This window comes from Giraffa tippelskirchi, chromosome 1, assembly GCF_054371585.1.
Source record: "Giraffa tippelskirchi isolate mGirTip1 chromosome 1, T2T-mGirTip1v1.2.pri, whole genome shotgun sequence".
Classification (NCBI taxonomy): domain Eukaryota; kingdom Metazoa; phylum Chordata; class Mammalia; order Artiodactyla; family Giraffidae; genus Giraffa; species Giraffa tippelskirchi.
The window spans coordinates 170,363,933-170,388,086 of NC_137275.1; the positions used below are offsets into that span (position 1 = coordinate 170,363,933).

Consider the following 24,154-nt stretch of genomic DNA (forward strand, 5'->3'; position numbering starts at 1 on the left):
GGCAAATATACCGGAGTGGGTTGCTGTTGCCTTCCTCAGGGGATCTTCCCGACTCAAGGATTGAACCAGCACTACAGGCGGATTCTTTACCACCTGAGCCACCAGATCTAAAAAAATAAAAGTGATAGACCTTGCTAAAGTAAATGTAGACATCTCATAACATGAAATAATTGAGATATATGATAATGGTGCTGAGAAAAGGTTTTCTGCGACTGTCTTGTATGTCAGTTGTCAGTAAATTCAACCTCTTTCTTCTCTTTATTTCACCTGGGTTTCTTAGAGTATGGCAGCTTGTTAACCAGTAATTAGCTGTACCCTGAGAGCATCTGCTGTGTGTCAAGTGAAATGTTCCTAGAGGAGTTATGGAAAGGAGACAAACATGCTCTGAAGAATCGTGAGGGTGCTAGAGGCCCCTGCTCTCTTCAGTATAATCAGATAACTACAATGGCTGTCCAGTCAACCCTCCTTGCAGTCCAGCACACACGCACTCATACATACAGAGACATTCTCAGTATGAGTCGCTCAGTCGTGTCCAAGTTTTTGCAACCCCGTGGACTGTAGCCCGCCTGGCTCCTCTGTCCATGGGATTCTCTAGCCAAACATACTGGAGTGGGTTGCCATTTCCTCTCAGGTCCCTGTCGTTACTCTTCAGTGCTAACCCAGCACTTCTGACCTTGAAGGAATGAAGGCATGAACTTCTGAACCTCACAGATAAGCTGCTCACCTAGCTGACAAGACCTCTAAAAAAATGAATGTATGGCAATGCCTGACAAATGTTCAGTCATCCTGAAAACAAGAACCTTCCAAATTATAAATTTAACCCCTCCAGATCCAAGGCATGAAGTCTGACACTTAGTTAAATGAAGAATAAGTAGCCATTCATCTTTAAACTTGCAAAAATAAAATTCTTATCAATTTTTGGTCAGAAAATTAATATTACCCTGTAGTTACAATTTTATCAAGCATGTTTTCATGGACTTCACATGAATTTCATGATGTAAAAACCAAATTCAGATGTGTAGACACTCCCATGTTTAGACATACTGGTTAGATTATTTCAGACCTCCCTGTAGTGGTGAAATAGTTTGGTTTTATGCTTTTAAATAGAAAGTAAGAATATGAAGTAGTTCATCTTACTTGGTGAAAACCATGCAGACGAGTTTTGAATATTCATGTAAAATCAAAACAAACTGATAGCTGCTGAGGACCCAGTGTGTGCAGAGCATCCTGCTGGGTAATTTTCTCCCACAGAATGCTGACGAGTTTTCAAAGTATCTTTTCCATTCCGGTAATTTTTAAAGGGGTATGTTCAAAACCTTTGTTTTTCACATCACCTATTTTTTATGCACGTGTGCTCAGTTGGGTCCAACTCTTTGTGACTGGATGATCTGTAGCCCGCCAGACTCCTCTGTCCATGGGATTTTCCAGGCAACAATACTGGAATGGGTTGCCATTTCCTCTCCCAAGGGATCTTCCTGACCCAGGGATTGAACCCCTGTCTCCTGTATCTCCTGTATTGGCAGGTGAATTCTTTACCACAGAGCCCCTGGGAAACCCACCTGTTTATATATAATATATCTCCATTAAAAATATGCAAGTCTAGAGGAGAAGATAGTCATGAGATATAGTAGCCAAAATCTTTAGGGATGCTTTGGAAAGATTTAAAGTTGAGTGGGTGTTTATTTCTTCCCTGTTTTTGGAAACAATATTAAAGGATAGTGTCGTATCTGTCATGTAATTTTAAATGGTTTAGCTTAATATTTATATTTTTAGATGAAGAAAATGTGGCAAAATGTTAACAGTTGTTGAGCCCTTCTGGGTTCATTGTCATTCTTTGTGTTTTTCTATGTTCATAATTTTAAGTTAAACATTTTTTAAAGCACAAAAAATATATATGTCCTTCAAGAATATTTTTTATATTCTACCAGAGTTCCCACCTCAAGCCACATTGCCTCTAAAGCTGCCTGATTTAGAGTTTTATTATTTAATTCTCATTTATTGGTAACCGATAAAACTTGAAATCCTACTAGATAACAACATTTTCCTAAGGAGTAAATTTGGGGCTATAAAGATACAATTTTAAAATACTATGATGTCTCAGTGATGGTATATAACTTCAGCTGAAGTAAAGATATGTTTACTTAACAATTAGATGTTTCATTGCTATTGTGAGTCTATAAAATTAAAAGAAAGAAAGCTTTGACATAAAATTTATGTTTAAGATTTTAGTCTATTTTACCAAATTAAGGTTAATAACAAATTCCTATCTGTCTAGTGGGAATACTTACATGAAGATTAATGACTAAACATTGCCAAAACCCTTTGAGAATTATTTGATGTGTTACATGCACAGAGGGCATTCTCATTTATTATTTGACTTAATAAATAACTTGGCAAAGAAGTAATATATTAAGTTTACATCAGTATTTCAGATTAGGAGATAATATGAAGTATGGAGGAAATTGGAGCATTCCAACTTGGCAGCTTTCCAAATTTTTGAAGACTGCTTAGGTTAGAATGTTTTATACCAGTTATGAGTACAAGGAACCTAACGAAGAGAAGTTTAGGGAAGATGGATTGCTTGAGGCTCTCTTTGTCAAGTACTCATTTAAGACAGGGATAAAGAGAAGGGAGAGAATGTGGAAACTTAGAAAAAGAGAACAATTGGTAAAGAAGTTTTGATGTTTTACATACAAAATAGTTTCCATTTAAAAATGCTGCAGTTGAAATAGATCTTGGTCTGTTTGGGTAAAGCTTCTAACAGAGTTGCTTCTCCTTTCTGTCTTGAAGGAGTTCGAATGCTAGATGGAGATGTCACAGATATGGTTGAAGCAAAATCAGTGAGCTTCAATCCCCAGCATGTGCACATTTATAGTGCAAGCTGGGGTCCAGATGATGATGGCAAGACTGTGGATGGACCAGCTCCACTTACCCGGCAAGCCTTCGAAAACGGTGTTAGAATGGTAGGTTTTGTTCATTTTAATTTTATTGGAGTATTGTTTATTTACAATGTTATGTTAGTTCTAGGTGTACAGCAAAGTGATTCAGTTATACATGTACATATATTCATTCTTTTTAGATTCTTTTCTCATGTAAGTTATCCCAGAATACTGAGTCGAGTTCCCTGGTAACCATAAGTTTGTTTTCAGTATCTATAAGTTTGTTTCTGTTTTGTCAATAAGCTCATTTGTTTCATTTTTAAAAAAAAATTAGATTCCACATATGAGTGAGATTATATGATACTTGTCTTTCTCTGACTTGTTTTATTTAGTATGATAATCTCCAGGTCTATCCCTGTTGTTGCAAATGGCATTATTTCATTTTTCTGATGGTTCAGTAATATCCTATTATATATATGTACCACATTTTCTTTATCCTTACCTTCGTTGGTGGACATTTAGCTTGTTTCTGTGTCTTGGCTATTGTAAACAGTGCTGCAGTGAATACTGGGAGCCACGTATCCTTTCAGATTATGTTTTTCTCCAGATACATGTCCAGGAGTAGGATTGCTGGATCATATGATAGTTCAGTATTTAGTTGTTTTGGGAACCTCCAGAATCTTATCCACAGTGGTTGTGTCAATTTATATTCCCACCCACAGGGTGGGGGGGTTCTCTCTTTTCCACACCCTCTCTGTAATTTATTGTTTGTAGACTTTTAAAAAATTAATTTATTTTTATTGAAGGATAATTGCTTTACAGAATTTTGTTGTTTTCTGTCAAACCTCAACATGAATCAGCCATAGGTATACATATATCCCCTCCCTTTTGAACCTCCTTCCCATCTCCCTCCCCATCCCAACCATCTAGGTTGATACAGAGCCCCTGTTTCAGTTTCCTTAGCCATACAACAAATTCCTGTTGGCTCTCTAGTTTACATGTAGTAATGTAAGTTTCCATGTTGCTTTTTCCATACCTCTCACCATCTCCTCCCCTCTCCGCATGTTCACAAGTCTATTCTCTATGTCTATTTCTCCATTGCTACTCTGTAAGTAAATTCTTCAGTACCATTTTCTAGATTTTATTATATTTATCATTCTCTTTCTGATTTCACTCTGTATAATAGGTTCTAGGTTCATCCACCTCATTAGAACTGACTCAAAGGCATTCCTTTTTATGGCTGAGTAATATTCCATTGTGTATGTTTACCACAACTTCTTTATCCTTTCATCTGTCAGTGGACATCTAGGTTGCTTCCATGTTCTAGCTATTGTTAATAGTGCTGCAATGAACAATGGGATGCATGTATCTTTTTCAATTTTGGTTTCTTCAGGGTATATGCCTAGGAGTGGGATTGCTGGGTAATATGGTGGTTTTATTCCTAGTGTTATTCGTATGGTGAACTGCATATGGTCATATGGTGGTTTTATTCCTAGGAAAGAAAAGAAAGAAGGAATAGATATGCAAAGTTAAAGAGAGATAGATAAAGAAGATTTATATACATTAAAGATTAACTGCAAGGAGAAAAGAACAGTAGGAAAGGCAAACAAAGGAATAAATGTAGAAAAAATAAAATAGGTTTAAAAAAATTAAAAGTTAAAATTATAAAAAAGAGAAAAAAAAAAGAAAAAAAAAGGGGAGGGAAACTCCACAACTGCAGAAGCCCAACATAGAGGCAGAGGTTTATGACAACAATAAAAAGTGTGACTGAATATACACATATACATATACACCCATAACCAAGTCAAAACAGTCTAACAAAAGTAAAGTACAATAGATTGACCCAGTTAACAAAGGAAACCAAAAATTATATCTACCAGTTAAGAACAAAACTAACTAAAGCACAAACTGGAAAACAAAACTAAAGCAAGGTGCCAATTGGGGAATAAAGCAATGAAAATAAAACTAACAAATATGTTCAGAGGAAAGGAAAGAAAGAAAAGAAAGAACAGATATGCGAAGTTTAATAGAGGTAGATAAAGAATATTTATATACATTAAAGATTAGCTGCAAGGGGAAAAGAACAGAAAGAAAAAGCAAATGAAGGAATAAATGTAGAACAAAATAATAGGTTTAAAAATATTAAAATTAAAAAAGAGAAAAGAAAAAAAAGGGAAAACGCCACAGAACTGCAAAAGCCCAACGTAGAGGCAGAGGTTTATGACAACAATTAAAAATGTGACTGAGAAAAAAGAAAAAGCTCAAAAGCTTAATTAGACTTTATAATGCCATTAAAATTGACAACTACAACAGAGGGGGGGGAAAGAAAAGGAAAGAAACAGAAAAAAAATATCCAAAGGAATCTACAGAACAAGTGAAAACATAGGAATAACAAATGTTTTTCTTGGGTCACTACTGTCAGAGTCCTTTCCCTCACTGGGAGTCACAGTCCATCTCACCTCCCTAGGATGCCCTCCAACACTGTGCTGATCTCTGGACCTGCTGTGGGGGCAGCTCAGACTCTAATCTGATCCTACTCCTGTGTGTTATTTTTTTTTGCCTGTGGCAGCTCTGCCCCAGTGAGAGTTGAGCATGAAGGTGGCGCAGCTGCTTGGCTTGCGGGGACCCTGGCAACGCAGAGTGTGCAGGGACACGGACTGCCTCTGTCCCAAGAATTATGGCCCTATCTGAGTCTTTTTTCGAGCCTCTTGTAGCTGGGAATCAGCCTCTTGGGAATTAGCTGGGAATGCTCTGCCCATTCAGGCACTTAGAGAGCTCCCTTTCCTGGGGTCTTTCTCTGTTGTTCAGAGCCTCAGGCACATAGAGGGGCCCCCGTGGCTGGAGTCCTCCTCTGTAGGTCGGTGCGTCAGTCACTTAAAGGTGCACCCAGGGTGGGGTCCTACTCTGTAGTTTGGTGCATCAGTCACTTAAAGGAGTACCCTGGGGTGAGGTCCTACTCTAGTTCAGTACATCAGGCATTTGATGGGCCAGCCTCTCAGTTGTTCAGCTGGGGATGCTGTTGAGTCGGGAGAGAGGCTATGGTGATGGCTCCACCCCCTATTGACTCAGTATCACCTTGCTTCCATGGCTGCCTGGCTTTCCTCCACAGGTATTTCCCACCACAGTCTCCTCCCTCACATCCCCTCAATTTGTCTCTCCGCAGTCAACAGCAGTCCTTGCCCTGGGATTGCTCCACAATCCCTAAGTTCCAACTCCTAGGCCCTGTGCCTTCCAGAGGACCCACATCCCTGTCCAGGATATGTATGGCTGCGGCTGATTCTCATTCCATTTAGGCTGCCACAGATCAGCTGTTTCACTTTCAGCCTTAAATGTTTCTCCTCTGACTCGGACAGTTGCCCTGATGGGGGGATCAGACCCCTGTTTCAGTTCCCCCACCCGCCAAGGGCCGGTCCAGTCCTACTAACACTCCTGTTCTTCCCCCTAGTTCCTTTGTCCTACTGAGTTTTGCATGGTTCTATATATTCCTTTCCACCAGTCAGGTACTCCTGTCCGTTCTCAACTGGTGTTCTGCATGCACTTCTGTGTCTGTAAGTGTATTCCTGATGTATCTGTGGAGAGAGATGTACTCCATGTTCACCTACTCCTCTGCCATCTTGTTCTCCTGTTTGTAGACTTTTTAGTGATGGCATTGTGACTGGTATGAGGTGATGCCTCGTTCTCTGACAATTAGTGATGTTGAGCATCTTTTGATGTGCTTTTTGGCCATCTGTATGTCTTCTTTGGAGAAATGTCTTCTTTAGATCTTCTGCTCAGTTTTTGATTGGGTTGTTTGTGTTTTTTTGACGAAGAGCTGCCTGAGCTCTTTGTGTATTTTAAATACCTCAGTTCAAACTGTGTTGCTTGGTGATCATGAAGCCACCTCTGAAATGGGTTTCCAGTTCTCCCAACTAGAGGAATGGATGGAGCTCTAGGCTGTCAGTAGACAGGAATGTGTGTCATATCTGTCCTGCAAATAAGCTAAGGGTTAAAGAGTTGCCTCTGATAAGAACAGAGGTACATTTGGATGCTTAGATTTGTTCAAAGGAAATATTTATTAATATGAATATTAACATCGTTGTTGTTGTTCAGTTGTTTAAGTCATGTATGACTCTCGGTGACCCCATGGATTGCAGCACACCAGGCTTCCTTGTCCTTCTTTATCTCCTGCAATTTGCTTGGGTTAATGTCCATTGAATCAGTGATGCCATCCAACTATCTCATCCTCTGTTGCCCCCTTCTACTTTTCCCCTCAGTCTTTCCCAGCATCAGAGACTTGAGTCATCTCTTTATATCGGGTGGCCAAAGTATTGGAGCTTCAGCTTCAGGATCAGTCCTTCCAATGAATATTCAGGGTTGATTTCCTTTAGGATTGACTGGTTTGCTCTCTTTGCTATCCAAGAGACTCTCAAGAGTCTTCTCCAGCACCACAGTCCGAAAGCCTCAATTCTTCAGCACTCAGCCTTCTTTATGGTCCAACCCTCTTATCCGTACTTGACTACTTCAAACACCATAGTTTTGACTATACAGACCATTGTTGGTAAAGTGATGTCTCTGCTTTTTCATACACTGTCTAGGTTTGTCATAGCTTTTCTTCCAAGGAGCAAGGGTCTTGTAATACTGTGGCTGTAGTCACCGTATGCAGTGATTCTGGAGCCCAAGAAAATAAAATCTGTCACTGTTTCCACTTTTGCCCCATCTATTTGCAATGAAGTGATGGGACAAGATGCTATGATCTTCATTTTTGAATGTTGAATTTTAAGGCAGTTTTTTGACTCTCCTCTTTGACTTTCATCAAGAGACTCTAATTTCTCTTTACTTTCTGCCATTAGAGTGGCATCATCTGAATATTTGAGGTTGATGATATTTCTCCTGGCAATCTTGATTCCAGCTTGTGAGTCATCCAGTTTGGCATTCTGCATGGTGTACTCTGCAAAGAAGTTAAATAAGCACAGTGACAATATACAGCCTTGACATACTCCTTTGCCAATTTTGAAACAGTACATTGTTCCATGTCCAGTTCTAACTTGTTGCTTCTTGACCCACGTGCATGTTTCTCAGGAGGCAGGTAATTTGGTTGGTATTCCCATCTCTATAAGAATTTTTCACAGATTGTTGAGATCCGCACAGTCAAAGGCTTTAGCATAGACAGTGAAGCAGAAGTAGACGTGTTTTTGGAATTCTCTTGCTTTCTCTATGATCCAGTAGATGTCAGCATTTTGATTGCTGGTTCCTCTGCCTTTTCTAAATCTATCTTGTACATCTGGTAGTTCTTGATTCACATACTGCTGAAGCCTAGCTTGAAGGATTTTTAGCATAATATTGCTAGCATGTGAAATGAGTGCAATTGTGTGGTAGTTTGAACATTCTTTGGCATTGCCTTCCTTTGGGATTAGAATGAAAACATTTTTCCAGTCCTGTGGCCACTGCTGAGTTTTCCATATTTGTTGGTATATTGAGTGCAGCACTTTCAAAGCATCATCTTTTAGGATTTGAGATAGCTCAACTGGAATTCCATCACCTCCACTAGCTTTGTTTGTAGCAATGCTTCCTAAGGCCCAATTGACTTCACACTCCAGGATGACTGGCTCTAGGTGAGTGACCATACCATCGTGGTTATCTGGATCACTAAGACTTTTTTGTGTAGTTCTTCTGTGTATTCTTGCCATCTCTTCTTGATATCTTCCGCTTCTGTTAGGTCCTTGCCATTTCTCTTCTTTATTGTGCCCATCTTAGTCTGAAATGTTCCCTGGTATCTCCAATTTTCTTGAAGAGATCTTTAGTCTTTCCCATGCTATTGTTTTCCTCTCTTTGTTTATATTGTTCACTTAGAGAGCTTTTTTATCTCATCTTATTATTCTCTGGAACTCTGCATTCAGTTGGGTATATCTTTCCCTGCCGCCTTTGCCTTTAGCTTCTCTTCTCAGCTATTTGTAAGGCCTCCTCAGACAACCACTTTGCCTTCTTGCATTTTTTTTTCCCTTGGGGATGGTTTTGGTCACCACCTCCTGAACAATGTTATGAACCTCTGTCCATAGTTCTTCAGGCACTCTGTCTATCAGATCTAATCACTTGGAATCAATTCATCACCTCCACTGTATAATCATATTGGATTTGAATGGCCTGGTTGTTTTCCCTACTTTCTTCAATTTAATCCTGAATTTTGCGCTAAGGAGCTCATCTTCTGAGCCACAATCAGCATCAGGTCTTGTTTTTTCTGACTGTGTAGTAGTACTCATCAATATGTTAATTTTTAATTTGGATAAATTCTTGAAACCATGAGATTGAGAATTAGAGATGTTGAAACCCTCCGGCTGGTGTTGATGGATTGTCCCACAACACCCTTCTGGGCATTTCCCTTGTGTAGTCCTCTCCCTTTGTCCCAAGACAGATCTTTACCTCTTTCCCAGAACAAAATTATTTTTATGCTGTTCCCACATTCCCTAATCGGGCAGCTTAACTCATCATCATTTTCCTGATTTCACTAAAGAATTCACTGACCATGCCTCCCCTAATTCTAATGTAACTAGAACCATAAAATTTAATATAATACAATATCTGTTTCAAATTATAGATCTTAAGAAATACTGTCTTATTTAAATTAAATAAAGATTAAGGGATAGATACTTGTAATATTCCATCAAAAGCAACTCCTTTCTCTTTCTCACTTGTGAATGGACCATTGGGTAACTTAAAGCATACATTTTTTTACTTTATTTAAAAAAAAAATATTGAAGTATAGTTGATAAATAATATTATATAAGTTGCAAGTATATAGTATAGTGATGCACAGTTTTTAAAGGTTATATTCATTTATGGCTATTGCAAAATATTGGCTCTCTTCCCCATGTTGTGCAATATATCTTTGTAGCTTATTTTATGCTTAATAGTTTGCACCTCTTAATTCCTTTCCCCTATATTGCCCCTCCCCTCTTCCCTCTCCTGACTGGTAACCACTAGTTTGTTCTCTATATGTGTGAGTTTAAAGTGCACATTTTAATCATGTTCATGTTAGGCCATTGTTGACCTGGGCCTGACCTCTTTTTGCTTCCTCATCTCTGTTTACTTTTTTGGAATTTAATCATTCACCACTCTTTTATTACTATTATTTAAATATATTTGATTTACCATACTGTGTTATTCAGGTGTACAGCAAAGTGACTGAACTACATATATATTTTTTAGTTTATTTTCTGTTATAGATTATTATAAGATATTGAACATAGTTTCCCATGCTATATAGTAAATCCTTATTGCTTACCTATTTTATACATAGTAGTCTACTAATGGGCTTCCCTGGTGGTAGAGTGGTAAAAAAGCCACCTGCCAGTGCAGGAGATGTGAGTTCAATCTCTGGGTCAGGAAGGTCCCCTGGAGAAGGAAATGGCAACCCACTCCAGTATTGTTGCCTGGGAAATCCCATGGCCAGAGCAGCCAAGCAGGCTACAGTCCACGGGGTCACAGAAGAGTCAGATATGACTTAGCAACGAAACAACAACAACAAATCTATTTATCTCGTGCTCCTGATTTATCCCTCCCCCTCCCTTTCCCTGTTGGTTACCATAGGTTTGCTTTCTGTGTCCTTGAAGCATACTCCACTCTCACTACCCAGTAGCACATAGTGCTTTCTCTGCGGTATGTGGTCCTTCCCTCTCTCTGATGACCTACAGCTATACAGACAAATCCTATCTGACCATCGAACTGCAGCTAAACTGTTACCTCTTCCCAGAAGCCTTCTCACTGCCCAAACTAGAATTAAGTGTATGTGATCTCTACCCTGTTTTCCCTGTACTTTGTATTCTTCCTGGTGGTATGTATAGTCTTTATCGTATTGCACTCTGTATCAGTTAGTTTTGCATGTATCTTTCTCAGTAAATAGTAAGTTCTTGAAGAGCAGAGCTTGTACTCTATGTACCTTTATGGGCTTTCCAAATCCATAAGAAAGAAAGTGAAGTCGCTCAGTCGTGTCCGACTCTTTGAGACCCCATGGACTGTAGCCTACCAGGTTCCTCCATCCATGGGATTTTCCAGGCAAGAATACTGGAGTGGGTTGCCATTTCCCATAAAGTACATTGAATTCTAGTGAATACTCAGTGAATGTTTGTTGAATCTAATTTAATCACTGAGAATTATGTTAACCATAGGGTTGTTATAAATCCAGCACTAATTTGAAGCAGTGAAGTGCATGCAGTTAATGTTGCCACTGGAGTACAAATAATTATCATTCTTTTGCCTTTGTGGGATTGGTGTTAGGGTTTTAATTGGAAGACTGGACTAAGCCATCTCCTGGTTATTCTGAAAGAACCTGGAGGAAAAGCTTCTGTACTTGTTCTGTATGCACTTTCTAACTGTAGTTTAGGTTTGGTTCAGACTTTCCTAGCTCTGTCAATTTTCAGCTACATTAGAACCCTTTGAAACAATAGGATAATGTTCTAAGTTGTTACATAGACTTTTCCTTTCAGGTTTGCCTGAACACCAAATAAATGTACTCTAAGTAATCTGGTGATATTATTACTAAAGTGCTGGACTACACATTATTATTCTCTGTGTGTATCATGTATCATTAATGGAATGATTATTCAAGTTAAATAAGTCATGTTTAGTTCATATTTCATTTTCAACTGTTTGTATCTAGCATTTAACACAATAAAGAACAATCTGAAATTTCTCATTAAAATGGAACTACTTATGTCAGTAATACACAGAGCCTCATGAATATGTCCATGTATAGAGGGAATGTCCTGTGTTCAGTAGCTATCATTGAATCACATGGTGTGGCCCCATAGTTTTCAATTTTATTTTTGCTAGTGAATCTTTCTTTCATTGAAAGTCTTAACTGGAAGTCTAATATAAAAAACAAACACAAATGTGGTACATTGATTGAAGAAGAAAAGAGCTAAGATTATAAACAAGATGATCTGAGAAAACTAGCAAAAAATATAGGAAAGATTACATTCAGAAATGAATAATTTGAAAAAATTATTCTATACCCATCATTACTTATAAAAGTAACCCATGCCTGTTACAATGATCATTACTGTAACAACCAAATTAAAACAGATTTCCTATCCAACTAGAACACCATTGCTAAGAATGTGGGCTGCATCTTTCCATACTCTATCCACATTCATATGCCAAATGGGGGTCATATGTCTGTACATGTTGCTGTCTTCACCTAACAGTGTAGCATGGGTATCCATCTGGGACATTCCATAGGATAGGACTCATTTATTTTCTTTTTTCAAAATTTTTAGAGTATGAAAATCCCATAGTTTATTCAACTTTCCGTAGAGGATCTTTCAGGGTTTTAATCTGGAAAAACAAGGAGTTTAGTTTTAAAAAAACCATTTATTATACTTTTAGAGTTAAGATAGTAACAAAATAAAAAATTCTTATAGAGAACAAATTATTCTAACTCTCAGCATTGCATATCTAATTATGGAAAGGCAGTGGTGACTAATCTAAATGTGATAAGATCAGCATGAAAGGGTTTTCATGTGTTTAATACGCATGGGGTTTGGGACTTAGGGTAGAGTTGAATCTAAGATTCGTCATTTACTGCTCTCTGACCTGATTTACATCAAATTACCTCTCTGCTTCCATTTCCTCATCTACAGTAGGGCAATAATGGCATTTACTTACAAAGATGTTATGAGTACTAAGTGAGGTGATAATGCATATAGAGCAATTCACACAATGCCTGGAACATAACAGGTGCTCAAGAAATACCATATATATGTTTTTCTTTTTTTTCAGGAAGGAGATCTTGTCCTTCCATAAAACTTTGTATATATTGTCAATCCCCCATTCTTCTCTCCCATACCATTTCCACACTGTGGAGTTCTAGATGATTCTGTACAGTTACTTATAGTGGTAGATTAAAATAATATGATAAAAGTCAGTATAGACTTTCTGAGCTCTGTAATGTCATTTATTTTGTTCTTCCTATGTCTATACTCACCTTCAATTTTACTTGCCTTATAATAGCTCATCTTTAATTTCATTAAGATAGCCTATCAGTATACAGATTCATTTCAGTTATATATGACTGTGGCTTGAATTATTTCCCAAAGGCTGTTTTTCTAAATATCTGTGACTATATAATTTATTACTTTGAAAGTCGTATACTAGACCGTCTTTTCCAAGTAAAAGAACTCTTGCATTCTTACATTATCAGGCATCAAATGAAATAGTAAAATTTATATTCTTTGAGATTATTTTAATTTGTGCTCTTTATATAACATTGTCAAATATATGGAAAATAATTGGATAATTACTTTATGTAAAATTAGAGAGCACAATAACAAAAGAAATAAGTGATATATTGGCTGAGTGATTTAAGGAATGAGGGAATAAATGAGTAATAAAATAATTCCTTCAAGGAACCAGTTGAAAACCCATGTGGCAATTTAAAGTCACTGTGACTTATTACAGTTTTACCTACATCATCTACAAAGTACAGGAATTGGAATTTCTTCTTTTTATTAAGCTTAGTGAACTTCCACACTGTAGATAAAAGAGAGAAGACATCTAAGTTTTTTATGTAATGCCTAAAAGTTTCCCCATCCTAGCAAGAAGACAAAACAAACATAGAAACTATCAAGACTGTTGAGCTAAGGCTAAGAGTTATGAATGAAGTTAAACTGATGACTAGGGGTGGGGGGCTTGGGAAGAATGTTTTAGTTAGGGAGGACAGGGAGTCATCTTTGAGGAGGAGGCAATATATGAATTGACACCTACATGATAAGAAGCCAGTCAGGTCAGTAAATGTAAAAGGAATGTTCTCTGCAGAAGGGACAGCAAGAGCAAAAAAGCACCCTGAGTGGAGAATGATTAGGATGTATTTCCATAACAGAATGTCTGTTTGGGTGTTGGGAGCAACAGGAACAGAAAGCAGGCAGTAGGAGGTGGCCACAGATGTAGGCGGGAGGCTAGCTCAACAGGGCCTCCTAAACCATGCAGGGAGTTTGCCTTTTTTTTAATCCCATAGAGAAAGCCAGTGGAGGTTTTCAGCAGAGTAGCAGCCTGATAGAATACACAATTTGAAAACATCACTGCCGTGTAGAGAATGGACTGCAGGTGGGGTGAGGGATGGGAAGGCAAGAGAGGAAGGTTGAAATGGTCCAAGAAGGAGCTGTTAATGAGGTGGACTAGGATGACAGCAATACCAAGACATCTGGAGAGACTGGTGGCAAGAGAGAGAAGACTAAGGATCAAGAAAGATTTTTCACAAAGGAAATAAATTTTGCTCAGGGAGTCCAAGTATTGACTACATTCTTTACTTCTGCCTGCTAATCAAAAAACATAGCAAATATTGAATTTCAAAGTACTCTCTGTTTGTTTACTCTAAGTTTTTGACCTGGTAAAATGGAACACTATTTTCAAAGACTTTAACAAAATCAGAATTGATTCAATTTATTGCCCCTTTAGAATTAACGTTCCAGAATTGCTTAAGAGTAACTATGTCACAATTGACAACTTACTCTTTCTCTTAAAGATGTTAATAACACTTTACTTGATGCTAAGGGGCCATAAAATTAAATTTAAGAATTAGAGTTATATAATTTGGGCTGCATGAAAATAATAATAATAGTAATATGTTTAACATTTGACAGTCTATTATACCTTACACACTCTCCTAAGCCCTAAAATAGTTTTTAATCTTCACAATAATCTCATAAGATATCTATTCTTCTCAATATTTTAGAACATAGCATAGCTAAAGAAGTCAGAATGCAGTCTTCGATGAACTAATAATTTTGCTGTTAAAGTGCTACACTCAATATGTCAGCAAATTTGGAAAACTCAGCAATGGCCACAGGACAGGGAAAGGTCAGTTTTCATTCCAACCCCAAAGAAGGGCAAATGCCAAAGAATGTACAAACTACCATACAGTTGCATTCATTTCACATGTTAGCAAGGTTATGTTCAAAATCCATCAACATAGGCTTCAGCAGTATCTGAACTGAGAACTTCCAGATATACAAGCTGGATTTAGAAAAGGCAGAGGAACCAGAGATCAAATCGCCAGCTTTCTTTGGATCATAGAGAAAGCCAGGGAATTCCAGGAAACATCTACTGCTCTTTCATTGACTGCACTAAAGTCTTTGACTGTGTGGATCACAACAAACTGTGGAAAATTCTTAAAGAGATGGGGGTACCAGACCACCTTACCTGTCTCCTGAGACACTTATATGCATGTCAAGAAGTAACAGTTAGAACTGAACATGCAACAGTGGACTGGTTCAAGAATGAAAGTGGAGAATGTCAAGGCTATGTATTGTCACCCTGCTTTTTAACTTATATGCAGAGTATATCATGCAAAATACCAGGCTGGATAAATCACAAGCTGGACCCAAGATTGGTGGGAGAAATATCAACAACCTTAGATATGCAGATAATACTGCTAATGGCAGAAAGCTAAGAGGAACTAAAGAGCCTCTTGCTGGGGTGAAAGGAGAGTGAAAAAGTGGGCTTAAAACTGAACATTCAAAAAACTAAGATCATGGCATCCAGTCCCAGCAGTTCATGGCAAATAAAAGGGGGAAAAGTGGAAACAATGGCACATTTTCTTTTCTTGGGCTGCAAAATCACTGTTTATGGTGACTGCAGCCATGAAATTAAAGACATTTGTTCCTTGGAAAGAAAGCTATGACAAACCTAGACAAAGTATTAAAAAGCAGAGACATGGCTTTGCTCCATGGACTCCAAGGAGATTAAACCAGTCAATCCTAAAGGAAATCAACCCTTAATATTCATTGGAAAGATAGATGCTAAAGCTCCAATACTTTGGCCACCTGATGCAAAGAGCTGAATCATTGGAAAAGACTCTGAAGCTGGAAAGATTGACGGCAAAAGGATAAGGGAGCAGCAGAGGATGAGATGGTTAGATAGCATCGCTGACTTGGACATGAATTTGAGCAAATTCTGGGAGATAGTAAAGGACAAGAAAGCCTGGCATGCTGCAGTTCATGGGGTCACAAAGAGTTGGATGCAACTTAGCGACTGAACAACAACAAAGAAGTTAGAATGTGGGCCTCAACAAACTAATATTTTTTTGTGTCACTTTTATACTGTTTGGCGCATCTAACCTCCCTTCATCTGTGACCACATATTCAAGCTTTTCTCCTGTTACCATGGCAAATTAACTGCTCTTCTACCTTAGTCTACTTCCTCTATTTCTTCACGGAACCCCATTCCTTCCCACCTCATCAGTGACATGGCTCAATCAATTATCTTTTATTTCATCTTCAGAACTTCTCTCTCAACTTTATTATTGCCATCCGCATTCATTCATACTGCTAAAAGGAAAGAGAGGAAAAGCCATCTCTGGTCTCTGTGCATGCATGCGTGTTCAGTCGCTCAGTTGTTCCGACTCTAAGACCCCATGTACTGTAGCCCATCAGGCTCCTCTGTCCATGGAATTCTACAGACAATAATACTGGAGTGGGTAGCAATTCCTTTCTTCAGGGAATCTTCCCAACCTGGAGATCAAACCCATGTCTCCTGCATTGCAGGTGGATTCTTTACTGTCTAAGCCACCAAGGAAACCCTTCCAATTACTCCCTTTTTTTTCACTTTAAAACAAATTTCCTTGAAACTGTAGTCCATACTTGCCCTCTACAACCTCATTTTTCCTGTTATCTGGGAAGCCATGGCATCTGGACTCTGCCCCATCCTTCCACTAAACCTGTTCTTGTCAAGTCGGTTCAGTCACTGTATTGTGTCCAACTCTTTGTGACCCCATGAACTGCAGCACACCAGGCCTCCCTGTCCATCACCAACTCCTGGAGTTTGCTCAAACTCATGTCCGTCGAGCCATTGATGCCATCCAACCATCTCATCCTCTGTTGTCCCCTTCTCCACTTGCCTCCAAGCTTTCCCAGCATCAGGGTCTTTTTAAATGAGTCAGTTCTTCGCATCAGGTGGCCAAAGTATTGGAGTTTCAGCTTCAGCATCAGTCCTTCCAATGAATATTCAGGACTGATTTCCTTTAGGATGAACTGGTTTGATCTCCTTGCTGTCCAAGGGACTCCCAAGAATCTTCTCCAACACCATAGGTCAAAAGCATCAATTCTTTGGCACTCAACTTTCTTTATAGTCCAACTGTCACATCCATACATGAGTACTGGAGAAAACATAGCTTTGACTAGGCAAACCTTTGTCGGCAAAGTAATGTCTCTGCTTTTTAATATGCTCTCTAGGTTTGTCATAGCTTTCCTTCCAAGCAGCAAGCGTCTTTTAATTTCATGGCTGCAGTCACCATCTGCAGTGATTTTGGAGCCCAAGACATTAAAGTCTGTCACTGTTTCCACTGTTTCTCCATCTATTTGCCATGGAGTGATGGGACCATATGCCATGATCTTCATTTTTTTAATGTTGAGACAGCTTTTTCACTCTCCTTGTCAAGGTCACAGTGAAACTCCGTACTCTTCCCTGAATTCTTATCTAATGTCCTGACAAGGAGGCCTGCCTTGTTCTTTGCATCCACAGTATAACACACATGCATTCCAACCCATCAGAACTCCTTCTTGGCAATTTTTATTCTTCCTTCTGTGTAATAGATTTACTTACCATGTTGATTGTCTCTTCCATAAAGATCCAGAGTTTGACTGTTTTGTTCTGTAATATATCTCAAGTACCCAAAAGAGTGTCTTACACTCACTAAGTAAGTGTTTAATGAATAAATGTATGAATGACTTCCATGCCCACTTGCTGCATATATTGAGTTAATTTGCTTAAGGGTAACATTTGCATTGTTTTTGGTTAATATTTTGGAAGTGAGTTATTATACATGGTATAGTCTAGTGATTACTGGACCCAGACTCTGCATTCACACTCTCTAATGAGTTCTGATACCTTGCCCTTTTCAAGTCAATCAGCCTCTCTGAGTATCAGTTTGTTCCTCTATACAATGGAGCTAAATGCTAGTAATTACTTTGTAGGACTATTATGAGGATTATAGGATTAATGCCTGTAAACTACTCAGCAGAGTTCCTGGAACATAAGAGTCTCTAAATTATGTTATGAATCTTAATCGTTATCATTAGTAAAATGGCAAGAGTAATAAAAGTAAAATACCAATTAATCATGTGAAATATTATAAAAAGGTTTTATTGTTCCAGATTTCTGGGTTTAATCAATTTCATATTGCTGAATGATCCTTAGGGAAGGTAAATATATAATCCTGAGATTGTTATTAGGGAGTGACCAAAATAAATGGAAGAAAATGGGAGGGTATTTTCTAAAGCTTTTCCAAAAAACACTAATAAAATGCTAAAAAGGGGGACAAATAGAGGGATTTTGCTATCAAATACACTTGAGAAATACCACTTACTATATGCTTCCTTTGTAAATTTAAAAGCGTACTAAAAGCTTTGAGAAGTCCTCCAATAGAAAAATATATTTGTTTATTTAATCAGTGTTCTAAACTCTTTAACCACAAGGAAGCTTTTCTTTTCATGACCTCTTTTGACTTGCTATTAAATTTCATTTTAAATTCTTTAGAACTGCTTTGTGAAAATTCAACTAATCTTATTAGACATTTAGAGTCAGAATGTTAGAATGGAAATAATTTTAGTGATTGAGTTGTTTTTACCAACATTTATGTATGTATTTACTTTATGTTACTGCCATTCATCCACTCTCCTTCCTGAAACTTGTCATTTCTTCTTTCCTTCATTCTAGTCATATAATAAGTCTTTCTTTCTTGTCCTACTTTTGAAAAGTCCATGGAATCTGGCCTCTTGTCCTTAGAACCAACATTTCTCATATAGGCTTTGGCAATAGCATGATTTCAAAACTTCCATCCTCTCAGCTTGAGCATCAACTTTCAATTCAGCATGAACACCAAAGCCAAAGTACTTTTACATGTACATCTTGACATTTGTCTTTTCTTTATAAAACTCATCACTTCTCCCTGTGACCGACAAGGAACATTCTAAGCTTCTTAGGAGGGCACATAGGGTCTCTTTCAATTTTTGCAGGAGTCCCAGAATCAAAATCTTGAGAAAGGATAGTTTTAAAAAGTTGCTCTCATTCAAATGGATACTATTGCACTTACCATGGGATCCTTTGATTTGGCTCCTTGGTATGACTGACAAAGACTCCTCTCAGGGAAAACTCTTGGCTTCATCTGCCCAGACAGTTCTAAGTAAGAAATGATTTTATAAAATGAGTGAGTTGATTGACAGTGTTTCAGGGATAGGTGACCTGAGATTTGTGTCAGAATAAGAAGCTAATTGCCTAAAGTTGTCTTCAATTGACTCTATTCATTTATTTATTTCTTACTGTATTCAGGAAACACTCACTGGTGCTTTGGCTCCAAGCACTTTGCTAGGTGCTAATGAAAGGTGAATAACAGTCAGGACTTGTCTTTGGGGAACTCACCATATAATGATGAATAAAAGTTCTAAATTAAGTGCAGACAGACTCCCAGATCTATTAAACAATAAGGACAAGATAAAAACACCCAATAACAAAACTTACTGCCTTGAAGTCATCTTTTTTGCTCTATTTGGGTTATTAAACTATAATAACACATTTGATATTCATCAGCAGGCATCTAATGCATTGACAGTTTTGCAATTTCATGACAAGTGTTTGTAATAATATCGTTTAGAAAACAAGCAAGAAAGCCTAGAATTAAATCTTTTTCTTTTCCCATAATCAGAAAACCCTATATTGGGGTTACCAGTACTTCCCTGATTATTTTACTCAAGAACTGTTTTTTCATTGTTCACTATGTATCAAGCACTGATTTGACGTTTAGCTTAATCTTTCATCTGGAGAAATCATGTAGTTCACTGTAGATATTGTGGAGGCGTGGCTTACAGTGTTTGCTTTGCCATTTTATCTACACAAGTATACTTTGATTTCCAGGTTCTTTTTATTTGAGCTTTTTAGGCTTTGGGATTATCAATTAAAACATTCCAATGATTTCATACAGAACCAGTGTCAAGGATGGGGAACACAAGTAGGTGAAATCAGCATCGGTGGTCTCTAGTCTCCTTGTTGGAACAGTGGCCTTCATCCCATCCTCACTCTGCTCTCAGGTGTCCAGAGGGAAACCAGGACATTTGATGAACATCTATTGGCATATGGCAATCCACTCCAGTACTCTTGCCTGGAAAATCCCATGGACAGAGGAGCCTGGTAGGCTGCAGTCCATGGGGTCATGAAGAGTTGGACACGACTGAGCGACTTCACTTTCACTTTTCACTTTCATGCATTGGAGAAGGAAATGGCAACCCACTCCAGTGTACTTGCCTGGAGAATCCCAGGGACGGAGGAGCCTGGTGGGCTGCCATCTATGGGGTCACCCAGAGTCGGACACGACTGAAGCGACTTAGCAGCATTGGTATATGTCAGGCTGTTGAGTCTTTTGTGAAGTCTCTGATTAGGATATCTCCTTTCTATCATCAGTTTTCTTTTCAATTCACCAGATTTTACAACTGATTGAATATTTGGAATACTTGCTGAAAGCACAAGCTTGCTTTATTACCACGCATTGTCTCATTTACACACATGTGCACATGCACAGACACACACACACACATTTCTTCACCCTTAAAGGAATATGTTCACCAAAACAGGAGAGAATAGATATAATGAGCTTATATAATAAAGCAGTTATAATTGCTCAGTTGTGTCTGACTCTTTGTGACCCCATGGACTATACAGTCCATGGAATTCTCCAGGCCAGAATACTGGAGTGGGTAGCTGTTCCCTTCTCCAGGGGATCTTCCCAACCCAGGGATTGAACCCAGGTCTCCTGCATTGCAGGTGGATTCTTTAGCAGCTGAGCCACCAGGGAAGCCCGATAATCATAATAAAATTAACCAATTCCTCTTGGAAAGGATATGTTTTTATCCAATACACATCCAGCTGTAGCAGACTTGGTACCAGTTTGCATTTTAATAAATGACAGATTGCTGTGAAATTAGTGGGCAAATGATGTAAAACTTTGAAATAAAATATGGGTAGGCAAAGATAGACAGGGGAGTTTTTTTATCGGTTCCACTTCAGGAAAATTGACTTTAACTGGAGTTTGTTTTAAAAATCCTCCCCTAGAATTGAACTATGTCCTGATGGAATTCTGTGTTTTTAGAACATTAACAGAGCTAAGAAGTGACTTGCCAAATGGACCCAGAAGATCATTATCCATTTTAGAAACAAAGAAATATGTTTTCATAGATATATAGGTGGTTTCACATTCTGTAGTTGAAAATTATCTGGTATCTGAGTATCAGATTCAGATTGCTATATCATTGTGAATTGTGCTGCATTTCTACTGAAAGGAGCACATGTTTATCCTGCCTTGTATAATGCACATGTCAAGTGTCTTTTGTCACCTTGTTTTTAGTTGAGAGATTTGTTATTAACACTGTGAGTAGTTTTGATTAACTTTTGCAAATGCCATTCTAATTCCCTTCATTCTTCTCATGGATTAACCAGATATCAAGAATAGTCCTCTTTTAGTTTGTTTTGTTCTATTTTTAGTGACTACTGGGCCTCCTGGGGAATAAATGAAGTCCTTATCACAGAAGTCATTCTAGTATAGTCTGGATGTCTGTGTTATAGGGAAGAGACAACATCATACAAGGATTAGATTGGATCAAGTTCAGGTTCATACCAATTCTGAGCTTCTGTGATTCTAAACATAGATTTGAGAAAGCTGATGGGGAGGAAAGATACATCAATTTCCTTCAACAAAACATGTCAGCAATCAGAAAAGACAGGCCACCATGTAACAAACCAGGATAAATTGAACTGAGTTGATAATATCAAATGATTTAGAAGTATATGTGACTTCCACTGAAGACTTTTTTTCACTTTCCCTGAGCCCATATTCCTCATCTTTAAGATGAAAACAGCCAAATTTAATATTCAGGATTGTAAACATTATTATGATTATTACATCTGATGGCTTCTTGAGTTAGGCATAGGGATAATCCTCATGGAACCTCCCCCAGTTTATAGATTTGGAAACTAAGTCTTGGCAAAGCAGGTAACCTGGTCATTAAGAAGCACGACCGTGAGTCAGACTCAAGCCACAGATCCGGTTCTCTTGGTCCCCATGCTCTGTGTGATGTCTGCTTTTATGAAACGCGTCTCCTGGGCCTGTCGCTGCATACCCAGCTCTCAGTGAACAGTAGCTTTAATTCTGGTTGTGAAAGTGAACACTGCAACAGGGATCTCTCTCCTCTGAATTCCTGGCGAATTTATCATCTAGGCAACTGATTTGCCATATTCTAAACTTCAGTATACTGTCTCTTCCCTTCATCCCTGGATGCAGCCCATGATGATGTAGAAAGTATTGGCTTTAAAGTCACAAAGACCAGAGTTGAAACCTCAGTTTGGTTTCTCTCTAGAGTTTTGAAAAGTTACTAAGTTATCAGAGTTTCCATTTCCCTGAGGCAAAGCTATGATGACACTCACTTTATGGAGCCATCATGAAAACTGACTGAGGTCCCACATACACACCTGTCAGACCAATTGCTGATCTTCTCCTGAGAGGAAGGCCAACATTCGGTTCATCTTTAAGGACCCTAGAGTATCTTTCACAATCTTGTGAATAATATAGGTGTAATAGCAATCATAATTTTTTTCAAAAGTGTGATTTGCTTTCATTTCAATCAGTATTATTATGGGAAGAAAATGTAAAGGACCGATTTACACCCTTTCAGTAATGTTATCAGCTATCCCACAGAAGGTCAAAGTTATTGCTTCATGGAGAACAGGCCTGTGACATCAAGCCCCATGGTGGGCTTCACAGAAGGGCAGCTTTGCTCACCCCTTCAAAGCTGAACTGGGCATTGGAACTAGCCTGCAGGAGATATTCACTTCTCCAGAGCTACCTGAGAGAAGGTGATCGGTTTTTCATTATTACTGGATCATCCTCTATCCTTCTTTCCAAATGCCTTTTCAAACATTTAAAATAAATTCCTTTCATTTTTGTTGCTGGGTCACTAAGTTATGTCCGAATCTTTGCAACTCCATGGACTGCAGCACACCAGGCGCCCTTGTCTTCCACTATCTCCTGAAGTTTTCTCAAACTTGAGTCCATTGAGTCGATAATGCAATCCAACCATCTCATCCTCTGTCGTCCCCTTCTCCTCCTGCCCTCCATTTTCCCCAGCATCAGGGTCTTTACCAATGAGTCAGCTCTTCACATCAGGTGGCCTAAGTATTAGAGCTTCAGCTTCAGCATCAGTCCTTTCAATGAATCTTCAAGGTTGATTTCCTTTTAAGATTGACTGGTTTGATATTGTATTCCAAGGGACTCTAAAGAGGCTTTTCCAGCACCACAATTCCTGTTGATAATAAATGTTTTCATTCTCTGTGAAAGGAAGTTTTCAAGTTCTACTCCTTCAGTATAATTGAAAGGTGATGGCATCTTTCTGGGCAGTTTCAAAATAGAGAATTAACGTTAATATTGAAAATATCCTTCTCCATTTCATAAATCTGGCTCTCCTCAAAGTCTGAGCATGACACTGCATTTGCTTTGTGGTGACCCAGGATGGAGAAACCGTTGGGAGATGTGTCTCTTTTTCCCTCAAAAGGGGAGTGCTAGGATGGTGAATGTACCCAGAATAGCTATGTTGGTGCTGTTCATTCTTGTGATTATTTCTGCAGGCAGATGAAATTCACATGTACTTTTTCAATTGCTTGGAATGAGAAATTGACAAACCCAAATTGCCTACTCCTCCCCCATGACCAGTGTTAGCCTTCCCCAGGCCCTGAGAGAACCATTGGAATAGTGCTTAGAGCTTGCAGGACTGTGGGAGTGACAGTTGGTAATGTTGGTAATAAACCTGAGTATCACTTAGGCTTCCATGAGTCAAATGAGGAAGAGAGGAGCTGAGAAAAAAAAAAACAATGGGGCATTGATCAGTCTGAGTTGACCATAGTTAAAACACCCTCTTCCAACAACACAAGAGAAGATTCTACACATGGACATCACCAGATGGTCAACATCGAAATCAGATTGATTATATTCTTTGCAGCCAAAGATGGAGAAGCTCTATACAGTCAGCAAAAACAAGACAGGGAGCAGACTGTGGCTCAGATCATGAACTCCTTGTTGCCAAATTCAGACTTAAATTGAAGAAAGCAGGGAAAACCACTAGACCATTCATGTATGACCTAAATCAAATCCCTTATGATTATACAGTGGAAGTGACAAATAGATTTAAGGGACTAGATCTGATAGACAGAGTGCCTGATGAACTATGGATTGAGGTTAGTGACACTGTACAGGAGACAGGAATCAAGAC

The 24,154-nt window shown here is 38.5% G+C and overlaps 1 protein-coding gene across 3 annotated transcripts in view; it reads left to right on the plus strand.

Moving 5' to 3' along the window:
• PCSK5 (proprotein convertase subtilisin/kexin type 5) overlaps window positions 1–24,154 on the plus strand; it is a 490,556-nt gene that overhangs the window by 175,508 nt on the left and 290,894 nt on the right. For all 3 annotated transcript variants that reach the window (XM_081505747.1, XM_081505752.1, XM_081505755.1), the window contains exon 7: window positions 2,791–2,963. In XM_081505747.1, coding sequence (XP_081361873.1) covers window positions 2,791–2,963 — 173 coding nt within the window. The remainder of the gene's footprint in view (window positions 1–2,790; window positions 2,964–24,154) is intronic.